Source organism: Pezoporus wallicus, unplaced genomic scaffold (assembly GCF_028554395.1).
Source record: "Pezoporus wallicus isolate ANWC-B61680 ecotype Strahan unplaced genomic scaffold, APGP_CSIRO_Pwel_v1 contig_1123, whole genome shotgun sequence".
Taxonomy (NCBI): domain Eukaryota; kingdom Metazoa; phylum Chordata; class Aves; order Psittaciformes; family Psittacidae; genus Pezoporus; species Pezoporus wallicus.
Genome location: NW_026641894.1, coordinates 103,915 through 118,703, shown reverse-complemented (window position 1 = coordinate 118,703; position 14,789 = coordinate 103,915). Strand labels below are relative to the sequence as shown.

General features: G+C 49.0%; 1 protein-coding gene across 2 annotated transcripts in view; it reads right to left on the bottom strand.

Annotated features, from left to right (window-relative positions):
* Positions 1 to 267: 267 nt before the first annotated feature.
* Positions 268 to 14,789, bottom strand: part of LOC130608064 (ankyrin repeat domain-containing protein 11-like) — a 46,455-nt gene continuing 31,933 nt past the window's right edge. The window contains exons 2-5 of one of the 2 annotated variants that reach the window (XM_057425671.1): positions 5,256 to 5,821; positions 3,972 to 4,175; positions 1,943 to 2,085; positions 268 to 752 (exon numbers count right to left, since the gene is read on the bottom strand). In XM_057425671.1, coding sequence (XP_057281654.1) covers positions 531 to 752; positions 1,943 to 2,085; positions 3,972 to 4,175; positions 5,256 to 5,460 — 774 coding nt within the window. In that variant the 5' untranslated portion in view covers positions 5,461 to 5,821 and the 3' untranslated portion in view covers positions 268 to 530. The remainder of the gene's footprint in view (positions 753 to 1,942; positions 2,086 to 3,971; positions 4,176 to 5,255; positions 5,822 to 14,789) is intronic. The other variant, XM_057425672.1, reaches the window with a different exon arrangement.

Below are 14,789 nucleotides of genomic sequence, written 5' to 3'. Positions count from 1 at the left end.
ATTAAGAGAAGAACTTTTTAACAGGGTTATGACTGCACAAACTGTAGGTCAAGACTTTCCATGAGACTGGAAACTCTAATTAGCAACAATTAAAACCTGCAGTGCTCCCCACCGGGCACAGCCACAATGGTGGCACTCATGGGACTGGCTCTAGCAGGGTGCTCTGATGAGGGACAGCCCAGGAGGACAGCCTGAAATATCAGCACTGGTATGGAGCGCCATGACCTCCAGCCAGGTAGGGATGGGGACACATGACCTGCACGCAAACCTCCTCCTCTCTACGCACAAGCTGGACTAGTACCTATGTTTTGAAGGTAAGTCATCCATTTACCTGGAATTGGCTTCCAATCCTACATATTTATTGCACCAGGCAAGTGGTTTCAATGTAGGTTTCCAGGGCAAACAGCTAGAGCTCCCGGAGCTAAAGTGCGTGGTTATGTTGTCTGAATTTGGGTTACAGCTACAGATGGACTCCTGACCGTGGCAGCAGTGTGCAGATATTCTGACAGGAGTCTAACTTCACCATCCTCTTAATGTCTCTGTATTAACAGACAGCTGCAGGCCAGAACCATCACTCCCATGTTCACATAAAGGTCAATCTCACCTGTCGAGCTCTCTTCACTAGAGAGGTACGTGGTCTTTCCCAGGAGCAGATTCACCATAGTGGGAGAATTGGCTACTTTTAAAGGTGTCTCACCCTTCCTGTTGCTTTGATGAGGATCCCCTCCATAATGTAACAACAATTTCACCACCTGAAAACAGAAATTGAGACTTGAAGATGCTCATGACATTTCAGTTTCACGTACTACTTTCATACAGAACTAAAAGGGGATGTCCTCAAGCAGTCTGTCCTCAGGACATACCTTATGGTACTAAGTCTTCAATAAGGAGTCAAAAATCAGCAAGATGATCTGACTTGAGCAGGAAATAAGGGAAAAGAACAAGACACAAAGCCACACTCCCTCCTCAACTCCAGAAGAAGAATGTATTAGAATCATAGAATCATAGAATAGTTAGGGTTGAAAAGGACCTTAAGATCATCTAGTTCCAACCCCCCTGCCATGGGCAGGGACACCTCACACTAAATCATAGAATCATAGAATTGTTAGGGTTGGAAAGGACCTTAGATCATCTAGTTCCAACCCCCTTCCATGGGCAGGGACACCTTATGCTAAATCATATCACCCAAGGCCTCGTCCAACCCGGCCTTGAACACTGCCAGGGATGGAGCATTCACAACCTCCCTGGGCAACCTATTCCAGTGCCTCACCACCCTAACAGGAAAGCATTTCCTCCTTATATCCAATCTAAACTTCCTCTGTTTAAGTTTTAACCCGTTACCCCTTGTCCTATCACTACAATCTCTAGTGAAGAGGCCCTCCCCAGCATCCCTATAGGCCCCCTTCAGAAACTGGAAGGCTGCTATGAGGTCTTCACGCAGCCTTCTCTTCTCCAGGCTCAACAGCCCCAACTTCCTCAGCCTGTCTTCATACGGGAGGTGCTCCAGTCCCCTTATCATCCTTGTGGCCCTTCTCTGGACTTGTTCCAACAGTTCCATGTCCTTTTTATGTCGAGGACACCAGAACTGCACATAATACCCCAGGTGAGTTATCCCCTGCAATAGGGGAACACCAAGTAAAATACTCAACAGAACTGGGGAAGGGAAATTCCTGCCCCTTACATGATGATCAGCAGCAAATGATAATAAAATCACAGACTGGTTTGGGTTGGAAGAGACCTTAGAGATCATCTAGTTCCAACCCCCCTGCCATGGGCAGGGACACCTTCCACTAGACCAGGCTGCTCAAAGCCCCATCCAACCTGGCCTTGAACACTTAAAATAACCAGAACCTCTATATTTGCACAATTGGCTGCTTGAAGCACAAGTTAAAAGAAAAAAAAGTCATTGTAAACACAACTATGAAATCTAGCAAAAACCAACCTTGAAGTGTCCGTTGTTGGCTGCATCGTGCAGCGGGGTGTCGTCATCTAACCCTTTTGTGTTGACTTCAGCACCTGCAGCAAGTAACTGCTTTGCAACATCGTAATAACCCCGGTTGCATGCCTCATGCAATGCTGTCCAGCCTGCAAGCAAAGGGACACTCAGAACACAGACATCACCTTCCTGGAGAAGGTTGCAGATGCCAGTTTGTCAAGAGGATTGTTGCTCTGATGGCCAACACAATGGCCCCGTTTGCTCAGCTCCCCAAGGTACAGCAGGAAGAAAACTGCAGCTCTGCCTTGTTACTCCAACCAGCTGGTAGTTGAATCAATCCTGCTTTTCCCTCTGGTCATGCAATGTACTACAGACAGATCACCTGCCAGGAAGGACATAGCCCTGGGAAATATTTTATGTAGGAAATTCAGAGAATTACTGATGCTAGGTGGAAGTCAGGCCTCAAATCCTTTCTCCTTCCAACTCTTCCATAAGGACAACACTGCTGCCCAGATCAGAATGAGCTCTGATCTGCAGACATTGCTCTGAAACATCCCCCACACAGACCTCACAAATATTTTCTGTGTGCTCTCCAAAGCAAGTAGCCATTGCCACTGTGAAACAGGACCCTGGCTTGGCGAGAAACCAAACAGCACATCTCCACAGTAACAGTAGCTCTAGTTCTCAAGCAAACATCCAAGGAACACAGAATGAAATATTTTATCATGTTCAAAGAGACTATTTTTAAGCAGAAACTGTTGTGAAGTTTCCCAGCAAATGTGCGTGGCTCCTTCAGTATTTTGCATCATAGAACCATAGAATCATAGAATAGTTAGGGTTGGAAAGGACCTTAAGATCATCAAGTTCCAACCCCCCTGACGTGGGCAGGAACACCTCACACTAAACCATATCACCCAAGGCCTCATCCAACCTGGTCTTGAACACTGCCAGGGATGGAGCATTCACAACTAACCTGGGCAACCCATTCCAGTGCCTCACCACCCTAACAGTAAAGAATTTCTTCCTTATATCTAATCTAAACTTCCCCTGTTTAAGTTTTCAACCTAGTACTGGTATTAATCATACAGGCAGAGGAACATGCAGATCAGTAGCCCAAAAATAGTGTGAAGAGAACAGCAAAGAGAAAAGTGAAGCTCTCGGATGTGCTGGAAGGGCCACCTCATGCTAATTCAGCCCCATCACTGGCACAGGTGTTCACCAATAGCACCACTCCTTGCCTCACATCTGCCTTCTTGCCACAAGACTCAGGGCTGTTCCCATCCCAGACTCCTTTCTCCATTTCCACCACCAGAAGCAGGAGCTTGGCAGCCTCTCTGAGGAGGAGGAGGTGGTGAGACCCCTGAACTGAGTCTCAGGACAGTCAATGTCTCCTCTAACTCAGATGCTGGGCTGGTACAGCTGGGAGCCTGACCCCAATGTTTGGTACTTAAAAACAACCCCCAAAAGCTGTAGGCATCAGCCGGTCAACTCTGGAGCAATGATCTTATAAACACCCTCTTTTCAATACTTTTGTGCACATCAATTGTTATATTTTAAATAAAAAAAAGAGCTAAACCAGACCACCTCCCTTCGTGAATTCCCTTCCAGACTTCCAAGAAGACACCCCTGCAGAGGGTGCCAGTCACAGTTTCAGAGCATGGAACCACAGCAGCCCCAGGGGTTACTATGATCAAGCCCAGCCCAGCATCACTGTCCTGAGCAGGACCATGTTCAGAGTGACAGGACAGCCTGGGAATTCAGATCCCAAACTCCAACAAGGGAAATGATGCTTTTCAGGGATTTATTATTTTGACAAACTTGAAGTAGGATTTTATTGTTTTGTTTTTAAAGGACAGCAAGACTTTTTCCTCCCCAAAGGGCAAAATAATTTTTGCTTCAGACCCTCTTTACCGGTCACAAACCCATGTTATAAAGAAACTGCTTTCTTTGGTGGAAGCCGTTCTTGGAGGTGGAACATCCAACCAGGTGGGAAAAGATCTGGCTGTCCCCCCAGTGCTTCTAGCGGGCTGGTTACCTGCAAAGTCTTTCACATTGACATCTGCACCCTCAATGATGAGCTCCTTGATGCGCCGGACATCTCCTCGGATGGCAGCTCGATGCAGCCGAGTCTCTCCTCGCTCGTTTCTCTTATTTACTTTATCTTTGGCTTTGGAGGCAGAGTTAGGAGTTCCCTTCTGACAAACTGTAGACTGAGAGGGATGCTTTGGTGTTGTGTCAACTGCATGGAGGAAAGAGAGTGAAGAACTGCAATTCAAAGGAAGTCTAAGAAACCCTTAGAGGGAGCTCTTGCAATGCGTTTCACCTCGCCTCTTCCCAGAACGCTCACCACAAGGCACCGAGAGGCAACTGCACCTCTGTGTGAAAGCCTGTGTGTGCATAATGCAGATATTAATTTCAGGTTGCCAAAGCCCACTGGAGACAACTACAGTCCTTTAAAAGACTGTAGGCAATACCAGTATTTGGAAATAGATAATGCAGCTCCTTACCCTAAAACCTCATTTCCTAAGGGAAGTGGCCTTTTACACGAGGTCTGACAGCCTTGGGAGGAGACTACACATTTCCTGGGAAAACATCTGAATGCTCTGAAGACTATACAGCTTCTTAGCCTCCCCACCTGCCAAGTAACAGCAACATAAGCAACTAGATTTGTATTAAGAAGAAACAAAATATGTGGTTAAAAGCTGCAACATCTGTGTGTAGGGTGCAGATGTGCACATGCAGACAGCACAGTGCCTCTAAAAACCCTGGGGGGTCATGTATGCAACAGATAAAAATGACTAAAATACAAAATCCATGGTAAACACATTCCAGCACCTCCACATCTCAAGTTACAGTTGCAGCAGTTACATGTCTCATCCCTCTCCACAAGAAGAAACCTTAAAAAACCCACAAAGGAAGATATTTTAACTTTATTCACAATGTTCTTTTACTGAGTTAGCCTGAGAGCCAGTGGAAAACCTGGAGCTCTGACATGGAGGAGGCTCCCATGGAACCGAAGCTGTAGTTAAGCAGCCAGGGTAGGCTCCATGGTGGCCTGGATTTGGCCCGTGGGACATCTGCTACTGCCTTACGCTGGAAGGAGGAAGGGCAGCCACAGCCATGTGTGAACCCCCAGCAGTGTCTGGAGTAGGATCAGGTGTCCCATTGCCCCACTCCAGCATCCCACCTGCAGCACTGAGAGCAAGGAGATCCCATGAAGCATCATCAGGGATGAGCTGCTGGGGGGGTGCAGCTTATCCCTGCTGCCTTCGAGGAGCTTCCTGAACCACCCTGAGCAAAACCACCCTCCTGACCTCACCTGGGCTGTTTGCAGACTCTTCTGCTGTCATCTGCATAAGGAGAGCGACTTGCTGGCGCTCAGAGAGTGGGTATCCTGCCCGGATCCCCGAAAGGCCCATTCCGAAGAGCAAGCCAGGCTTTCTGGTAGCAGGCTCCTTTTTAATCCTCTTCCGCTCAGGACCCTGCTTTTCTGTGGTGCAAGGAGACACAGAAACACAAGCCATGAATGCTGCTGTAACTGAAAACCATATTCATTTCTGAGCAGCACTAACAGCTCTTCAATCCATTTCTGTAGCACACAAATGGAAAAGCCTGTGGTGAAGGATGCATCCCTGTGATGGGAGCACCAGCACTGCCAGGACATGCACTGCTCCTGCTGTCCATCGTCTCCTCCAACAGCATCTCCCAGTACAGGCTTCTACCAGTTCTCTCCCCACCATCAAAGAGCAGCACAAGAGGGAGGGAGCAGGTACTTCATGGTCTGTACCTTGCATCTTGCATCTAGGAGCCTCCATTTCATACCATGGTGCTTCAAGAAGTGTATGCAGCCTTACACCACCACAGCATGGACTGAACTGGAGGCATCTAAAAGCATCAACAAAAAGCGCTAGCAAAATACAGGCTAACAGACTGGAAATGTTGCCATCTCACTTCCTCACCATCAGCATCAAACCAAGGGCTCTGCAGCCAAACGGGTGCGCTGTCCAGGGGAGCACCAGGATGGTCCTCTCCTCCCTAGTGTAGATCATCCACCTGCAGCCAGGCCAATGACTGCTTAGCTAATTCCTGCATCACTCTTAAGAAAATCACAAACAGGAGGGGAGGAAGAAACCCCTGTGCCTGGCTTGTCATCCCCCAAATCCCAGCCTGATCCTCAGTCTCCTAAATCACCCAGCTACAAAGGCAGCTCTCTTTGAGGGACTGAATATGGCTGCCTCTGAAGCCAGTATTTGCTGCTGGAATGCCATGTGCACAAGGATGAGACAAACCCCAGCCTCACCCTGCACCTCCAGCCTTGCTCCCAGCACCCCATGCAACAGCAGCCTGCTGCAAGCTGGTGAGAACCAGACCCTGTGTTGTGCAACCTGATGTCTCCCTCCCCACTGCCCAGCTCAGACACCTAACCTCTGCAAGAAACCTGACTCTACTACAGATTAAGTACTTTTCCAGTTTTCTTTGTGCAAGTATTGATCCTTTTCCCATGCAAGGAGAGTCATCAGCCCTTCCTCTGCACTTCTGGTTTGCTTGCTTGTTGATGCACTCAGGTGAAAGCACAAATCCTGCTGCATCCTCCTCCCTGGGGGGTCCACAGAGCTACAGCCATGCCAGAGCCACAGAATCACAGACTGGTTTGGGTTGGAAGGGACTTTAAAGACCATCTGGTTTTAACCCCATGCCATGGGCAGGGACACCCTCCACTAGACCAGGTTGCTCCAAGCTCTGTCCAACCTGGCCTTGAACACTGCCAGGGATGGGGCAGCCACAGCTTCTCTGGGCAACCTGTGCCAGGGCTTCACAACCCTCCCAGGGAAGAAACCTTTTTCTCAGCCCCAGCAGGGTCTGGCACTCACCAGGACACTGCCAGAAGACACAGAGGCATCAAGAGGGTTATTTATCACAGCAAACCTGCAAGTACCTGCTCCCCTGAATGAGGAACGCCACAACCTGGAGCACTTTCACATGAGCTGATATGGTACACCAAGTCTTCCAGTGAGGTAGGATAGGCATGGGATCTCTTCTACTCAAATGTCAGACTCTACATATGCTGATTATTATGCTGAAGATATTTTGAGAATCCCAGAAAGCGTTAGAGGGATGATACAAGGAGGTCTGCAAACAAGCAAATGTCTGATAATGCTTTTCAAGAAACAGGGCTTCGACTCCCAGCAGCCAGGGAGGAGACACCTCACCACGTAACGACACAGCACCCTGAAACTGGGAGTCAAATGTGTGTGTGGAAATGTAGAGCTCCAAGAAAATTTGTAGCAGATCACATAGATGCAAGCTTCACAGAGGAGCTGCATCCAGTCTCTTCCCTACTACCAGCCCTGTGCCAGGGAAGGGTCCAGCAGCCTGGGAAAGGCAAATCCTGCACCCTCCAGCCCAGCTCTGCTCATCCAGTCATATCTGTCATTTCAGCAAATCCATTGTGGTCTCTGGCACACGGCCACCATCAGGACAGAGCCGGCTTTGCCTCTGCACAAAGTCCAGCAGGTCAGGAGAAACTGTGACAGATGGGTTTGAAGTCATTCAGTCATTCAGGGGACTTTGCAACGAAGCACAGGTTTCTTCATTCATCCACCAAACTGCCAGTGGAGTAAAAGTCTCTGGCATTTGAGGGCAGCAGTGTGTGGGGATGTCTCCACTGCTCCAGCTCGACTCATGCCACTTGTATCTCCTGCACACCCTTGGCCGTCATCAAGCAGGCAGTTCCAAAGCTAGAAAGAAGTGCAGCAGGAGGGCCAGGAGACCTCCTTGGACGGATAAGGAGCTCCTGAGGAAAACTCAAATGAAAAAAGAGGCTTATAATAAGTGGAAGCAAGGACAGGCGGCCTGGGAAGAGTACAGGGATATTGTCCGGGAAGCTAGGGACTAGGTTAGGAAAGCTAAGGCCCAGTTAGAATTAAAATTGGCTAGGGATATTAAGGATAACAGGAAGGGATTCTACAGGTACATAGCAAATAAAAAACAGACTAGGGAGAAGATAGGCCCACTCAGGAAGCTATTGGGAGAACTAGCTACACAGGATTTGGAGAAGGCTGAGGTTCTGAATGACTTCTTTGCCTCAGTCTTCACCGGCAAAGGCTCTGACCACACCACCCAAGTCGTGGAAGGCAGACGCAGGGAATGTGAGAATGAAGACCTTGGGCCCACTGTAGGAGAGGATATGGTTCGAGACCATCTTAAAAATTGGAACGTACACAAGTCCATGGGTCCTGATGAGATCCATCCGCGGGTCCTGAAGGAGCTGGCAAATGAAGGTGCTAAGCCACTGGCCATCATATTTGAAAAATCATGGCAGTCAGGGGAAGTTCCCGACGACTGGAAAAAGGGAAATATAACCCCCATTTTCAAGAAGGGGAAAAGGGATGACCCAGGGAATTACAGACCAGTCAGTCTCACCTCTGGGCCTGGCAAAATCTTGGAGCAGATTCTCCTGGAAGGCATGCTAAGGCACATGAAAAACAACAAGGTGCTTGGTGACAGCCAGCATGGCTTCACTAAGGGGAAATCCTGCCTGACCAATTTGGCAGCCTTCTATGATGGGGCTACAGAACTGACGGACAGGGGTAGAGCAGTTGATGTCATCTACCTGGACTTGTGTAAAGCATTCGACACTGTCCCACACAACATCCTTGTCTCTAAATTGGAGAGACATCAATTTGATAGGTTGACCACTCGGTGGATAAAGAACTGGCTAGATGGCCGCACACAAAGAGTTGTGGTCAATGGCTCAATGTCTGGCTGGAGACCAGTAACGAATGGTATCCCTCCGCGATTGATGTTGGTACAGGTCTTGTTCAACATCTTCGTCGCTGACATGGACAGTGGGATTGAGTGCGCCCTCAGCAAGTTTGCCGATGACACCAAGCTGTGTGGATCGGTTGATATGCTGGAGGGAAGGAATGCCATCCAGAGGGACCTCGACACACTTTTGAGGGGGGCTGATGCCAACCTTATGAAGTTTAACCATAACAAGTGCAAGGTCCTACACTTGGGTCGGAGCAATCCCAGGCACAGCTACAGGTTGGGCAAAGAAGAGATTCAGGGCAGCCCTGCGGAGAAGGACTTGGGGGTGCTGGTCGATGAGAAAATGAACATGAGCCAGCAGTGTGTGCTTGAAGCCCAGAAAGCCAACCGTATCCTGTGCTGCATCAAAAGGAGCGTGACCAGCAGGTCGAAGGAGGTGATCCTGCGCCTTTACTCTGCTCTTGTGAGACCTCACCTGGAGTACTGTGTGCAGTTCTAGTGTCCTTAACATAAAAAGGACATGGAACTGTTGGAACAAGTCCAGAGAAGGGCCACAAGGATGATAAGGGGACTGGAGCACCTCCCGTATGAAGACAGGCTGAGGAAGTTGGGGCTGTTCAGCCTGGAGAAGAGAAGGCTGCATGGAGACCTCATAGCAGTCTTCCAGTATCAGAAGGGGGCCTATAAGGATGCTGGGGAGGGCCTCTTCATTAGGGACTGTAGTGACAGGACAAGGGGTAACAGGTTAAAACTTAAACAGGGGAAGTTTAGATTGGATATAAGGAGGAAATTCTTTCCTGTTAGGGTGGTGAGGCACTGGAACAGGTTGCCCAGGGAGGTTGTGAATGCTCCATCCCTGGCAGTGTTCAAGACCAGGTTGGACGAGGCCTTGGGTGATATGGTTTAGTGTGAGGTGTCCCTGCCCATGGCAGGGGGGTTGGAACTAGATGATCTTAAGGTCCTTTCCAACCCTAACTATTCTATGATTCTAGTCTATTCTAAAACCCTTTTCCCTGCACCATGCACCAAGGTGCCCCCCTCTGCTGCTCTCCTGCTGCAAAGGTCTTGTCCAGAGCAGATGATTTCCATTGCCCCCTGAACCTGAGATACTGTAAATTTAAGAAATGACAACTCTGTACCAGGGAATTTCTCCAACCAGACAGCACAGGCCACCCCTCTTCAAGTAGAAGTCGTGGAAATACATCTATGCATTGGAGAATCCCATTCGGTCACCCTGGCAGCCATAATGGAGCTAGAAAATGAAATCGGATTACAGGAAAGTGGGTAGTTTTTTTAATGGCTAAAAGTAAAAGTAAACTGGATGTGTTTATGGTAAGAAAACAACTGAGCCCAGGCAGTTCTAGGAACCACACTGCCAAGGAAACAGTTGGGCAAGGCATAGCCACCCCAAACACGGGGACACCTGATCTGCATAGGCTGCTCCTTGTTAGGCTCTGGAGCTCCTGCTCAAAGCGGGCTTGTTAAATCCTGCCCAGCCAGGCCCACTTTATCCACACACCTCAGCTCAGCAGGCAGCTCCTGGTCACATCCAGCTGTGCCGCAAAGCAAGGCACAAGGATGCTCAGGGGGTCACACCTTGGCCAGTGCCACCGAGCAGGGTCTTTGAAGTACAGGCAATGCACAAGGGTTGTACATGATAGAGGGCTGCTCCCTGCATACATGTGGAAGGAGCCACAATTAGAATGGGAATGTTTTCATTAACATTACTGGGCTGCTGCAGGCTGTCAGCATGAGCCTGTGATTTGCAAGACTTGATTATCAAGTTCAACCGAAACCCCATAAATTTCTATCAATCCTGCAGTTGCAGAATCTCCTCCTCCACAGAACACTGAACATTAAAAAGCAGGTGATCAACAAGATAAAAAGAAATTGGAAAGCAACTGGCTCTCCCTGGCTGTGGTAAGGCAGCCAAAGACTCAGGATTGTGTGTGCTTCCTTGAAGGAAAGCGTCATCACCCAGCGCTGCACAGGTCCCTGGTGCTGAAGGATTGCATCTAGGTTTGCGTGACCATGGTGTTTCACTCCTCAGTACCTCCTTCTGCCCAGCAGGAGAGGGATTCTCTGGTTTCAGGGCCAGAGCTGCAAATGTGTTTTATTTCACTTCAGAAGACTTTACTCAGAATCTGATTTTCAGCAGATTTAAAAGGGGCACCTGCACAAAGATCTCTGCTCAGTGCTTCAAGTGCCACTGGCTCCTGCAGGCTGCTCCTTCTCCTCTCTTAAATGCTTCTCTATAACACCTTGCAGCAACATAGAATGTTCACAGTGGGTAAATAAATACCTCCATAAACAGGAATAAAGGTTATTTTACACTAAAATCCCTTTAGCAAGCTGCACACATGCCAGTTCCTGCATGGAAGCACAAAAAACAGAGGCACAAGGGGGTGTGCAGTCAAGGAGTTATCACACTGCCCAACTCCAGAGATGGTGGCTGGACCGGGCACACTGATCCCAGTAGGAAGGAAGATGACAGCAGCCCAGTGATGTGCCATGCATCTCCACTCAGATATTTTTAAAGCATCTCTCTTGCTGCTTGCTTCAGCCTTCTGCAAACTTCCAGAGCAAAGCCTCAGCCTGGTGCTGCCATGGTTTAATTTGGGGATCCTGCTTGGCTCTTCCCTCATGCTGACGCTGGCAGGTACCACGTGCACAGGCTTAAAGGAGAAAAAAGCAGGATCTGAGGAGAGCTGTGTCTGTCCAGCACAGCCAGGAGCTGCTGCTCCTTCTCTTTATCAAACCCAGGAGGCTCACGAAAGGCAAGACAGGAGCAGGTTCCCAGGACAAAGGGGTTTGAGCATTAGCCTGCAGGTGGTTCTTGTGCCCAAAATAGTTTAGAGTCCAGGTCATGCAACACTCATGCTACTGCAGTGGGGACTAAATCCAGGATTGCTGGAAGACTTTCAGCAGCTCTGTGGAAGTCCCAGGGCACAGAGGCATTCAGGGCTGTTGGACTGGCTCTAGCAGGCCCTAGCCAAAATGGGAGAGAAGAGAGGCAGGGAAGGAAAGAGAAAAGGGTGGTGATAGAAAATCTGTTGGAGATTTCTCAAACACGCACTGTGAGATACTGGCAGGTTGTGAGGATGGGAGCTCCAACCCCGAGCTGCAACTGAGTCACATGGCTCCTTGCTCCCCACAAATGTGTTGTATCCTGTAATGCAAAAAGCTTCTGTTTAAACTGTTCCAACATGACAACACACACATATAAGGTGGTACCCTGCGGAAAAATACTATTTCCAAACCAAGAAGCTCATGCTGAACATCTTGGCACTGTTGGCTAGCCAGTGAGTGGGGATTTTCAAGTTTATTTACCAAGCAAGTACACAAACAAAAGATCCATAAGAATAAATTAGAATGGCACAGACAGCAACAGAGACTGCATTGAACCCCTGAGAGACTGCACAAGCCTCTGCTTTCCCCATCCCCAGCCTAGCACACATAAGAGTGACTAATTTTTACTGCAGAAGTTGTAGGGCATAAAACGTTTTCAAGCATGTCAGCTCAAACCAGGGGAAAAGCAGGTTTAACCTGAGTGCAGGCAGCCTGGAGCTTACAGGGCATCAGCAGATGTGGACCAATGTGTGCTGAACAAGGCTGATCACAAGTCAAAGGGTTTACAGCAGCACTATACAACCACTTCAAGAGACTCTGTGTGCATCCCCAGAATTTAAGGACAAGCGCATGGTATAGTGCCAAGGGGAAGGCTTCAGTGCTGCAGGGATACAGCAGTGGTGTGAAATGGGAAGCACCACAATGGCATGGGCAGATAGATAGACAACAGAAGGGCAGCGGGGAGCAGGACAGAAGTAAGGCAGTGAGAAGGGTGAACAGGGCTGGAATGGCTGCACAGAGACCACTGAAAAGCAGAGGAAGGCAGCACTCGGGCCAGAGAGCTGCACCTGAGGGCCAGCGCAGGGAGGAGGCTCTGCACCAGAAGGGCATGGACATGCTGCAGAGGCTGCAGTACACACAGGCTGGGGGGGCAACAGATGGGAGATGGTATCTGGCTCATCAGCTAAGTGAAAGCAGGTGCCAAAAAGGAAATTGAGGAGGTAAATGACAGGAAAAGCTGTAGCAGAGTCTGCTTCAGCAGAAAGGCAAGGAAGGCACCTGAGCTGCTCCTGTACAGCAGTGAGCTGATCTCTAATCTGAAGGATGGATAGGGATCAGGACCAGAGCCAGAACTTGATCCTGCACAGCTAAGCTAAAAGGATGGTAGAGATGACAGCTTCAACACTCGGGAGCAGAGGAGAGGTGCCAGCAGGAAGAATGAGCCTGTTTATAACCATGTCAGGTCCCTGTGTGGGGCTGAGCCCCATCAGCCCAGGGACAGAGCACCTGCAGGCTGGACCCCAGTAGCTGCAGTATTTTTAAAAGCATCATTCTGCTAGAGAGGTTCAATGCTGTGTGGTATCCTGCAATCCAAATACAGTCATTCTCCTTCCACTTGCAGGACAGACAACACTGTCTATGCATGTAAACATGTAAATGCATCTTCTCACCAGAGCAGCCACTGGCTAACAAACAGCTACAAGAGGAACTAAGGGGCTTACATCAAAAACGAAACTCCATGTTAAACATAAATAATTCCAAGACCCCAATTTGCAGGTCCAAATCTTTCATTTCCTACAAAACAGAGGGAGCCAGAGGAGAGAGGACAGGGAAGAAGGCTCCACACAGCCCCCCCCCCCCTCCTGGAAGCTGGGGGCAGGACACTGCAGGCAGAGCTGATAAAAGCTCTTGTATGAAGGAAAAAGACATAATTGATAGATTTTTGGTTCACAGAGACACAGCACACTGCAACCTCTCACTCTGCATGTTAAGGAGGTGATGAGGGGGGAGGAGGGAGATTTATGGCAGCTCCCATCATAAAATGGCCTACTTTTCCACACAGCACTTCCCAGATGGCTGATGCACACAGGGAGTTTCTAAAGGTGACCTGAAGGTTGGTGTTTGCCAGTCTATCCACACTGTATCAGCATTATGGAGCCCAGCCAGAAATGGAGAATTCTGACATTCACTCTCTCCCTGGTTGCTAGGTGAGAACAGTTTATTGACTATTTTATTAAAAGGACTGAAATTATACAAAGACAGACCCAATGCAGCAGAGTCCATTAGAGTCCCCCAGCTGCACACAGCAGAATGAAGCCAGTGACAGAAAATGCACACAAATAAGAGTTTCAGAGGCAGATGCATTTTTTAATAAGCCAGCAATTTGCTTCTCACAGATTCCCTCACCAGCTTCCCAACTTGTGACTAATGAGCCCGTTCTGATGCAGTAGCACTCAAAACCCTTGCAGGCATTAGGCAACCCAAGAGCCAGCTCTGGAAGAGGATGATGTTTTGGGTCATCTGATTCATCAGGAATTTTCTAACCTAGTAATTAGAGGAATGTAACATACTCAGGGGATTAGCATGAAGGAGGCTATGAAGCAGCACAAGTTTTTAGCTCGGAAAACAGCTCCTGCTGACCATCCTCATGCTAGTCCCAGTCTCCCAGCAGCATATAAACCCATGGGATCAGCCCTGGGCTCCCAGACAGCCCTCTGGAGCCAGGGAAAGGTGGGTGTGCGCACATCAGCTCCCAGGGCCAGCTGGGGTTTTGCCTCTCCCCTCTTTCCTCAAAAGCAAAACCATCCTGTGCCAAGGTGGGGCCTTGGGCGAGTGCTCAGGTGCCCTGCAGAGGGGCAGGGGCACCTCCAGGGTGTACAGCTACTTGCTAAATAAATATATCATTATATAGGGGGGGACTGCAATACAAAACCTCAAAAACCTGCTGTCTGGCCAGGAACAGACCTCAGGGTGGGGGCAAAGAAGCTGCCAGACACCCCAGGTCAAAGGGGAGATGGATGGATGGACACTGCCGCAGCCCCATGGCCGGGGGGTTCACCAACAAACACCCCCCAAAACACCAGCAGAGTGTGATGGGCAGCTAGGAGGGATGGCAAGAGAGAGCAAGGGGTTGAGGAAGCAAGAGGGCTGGGGACACAAAGTAGTTCCACCAGCTTCTTATTTTCAGCTTACACCTACTATATTATTCAAGAACTTAAAAGCACAGTATTTT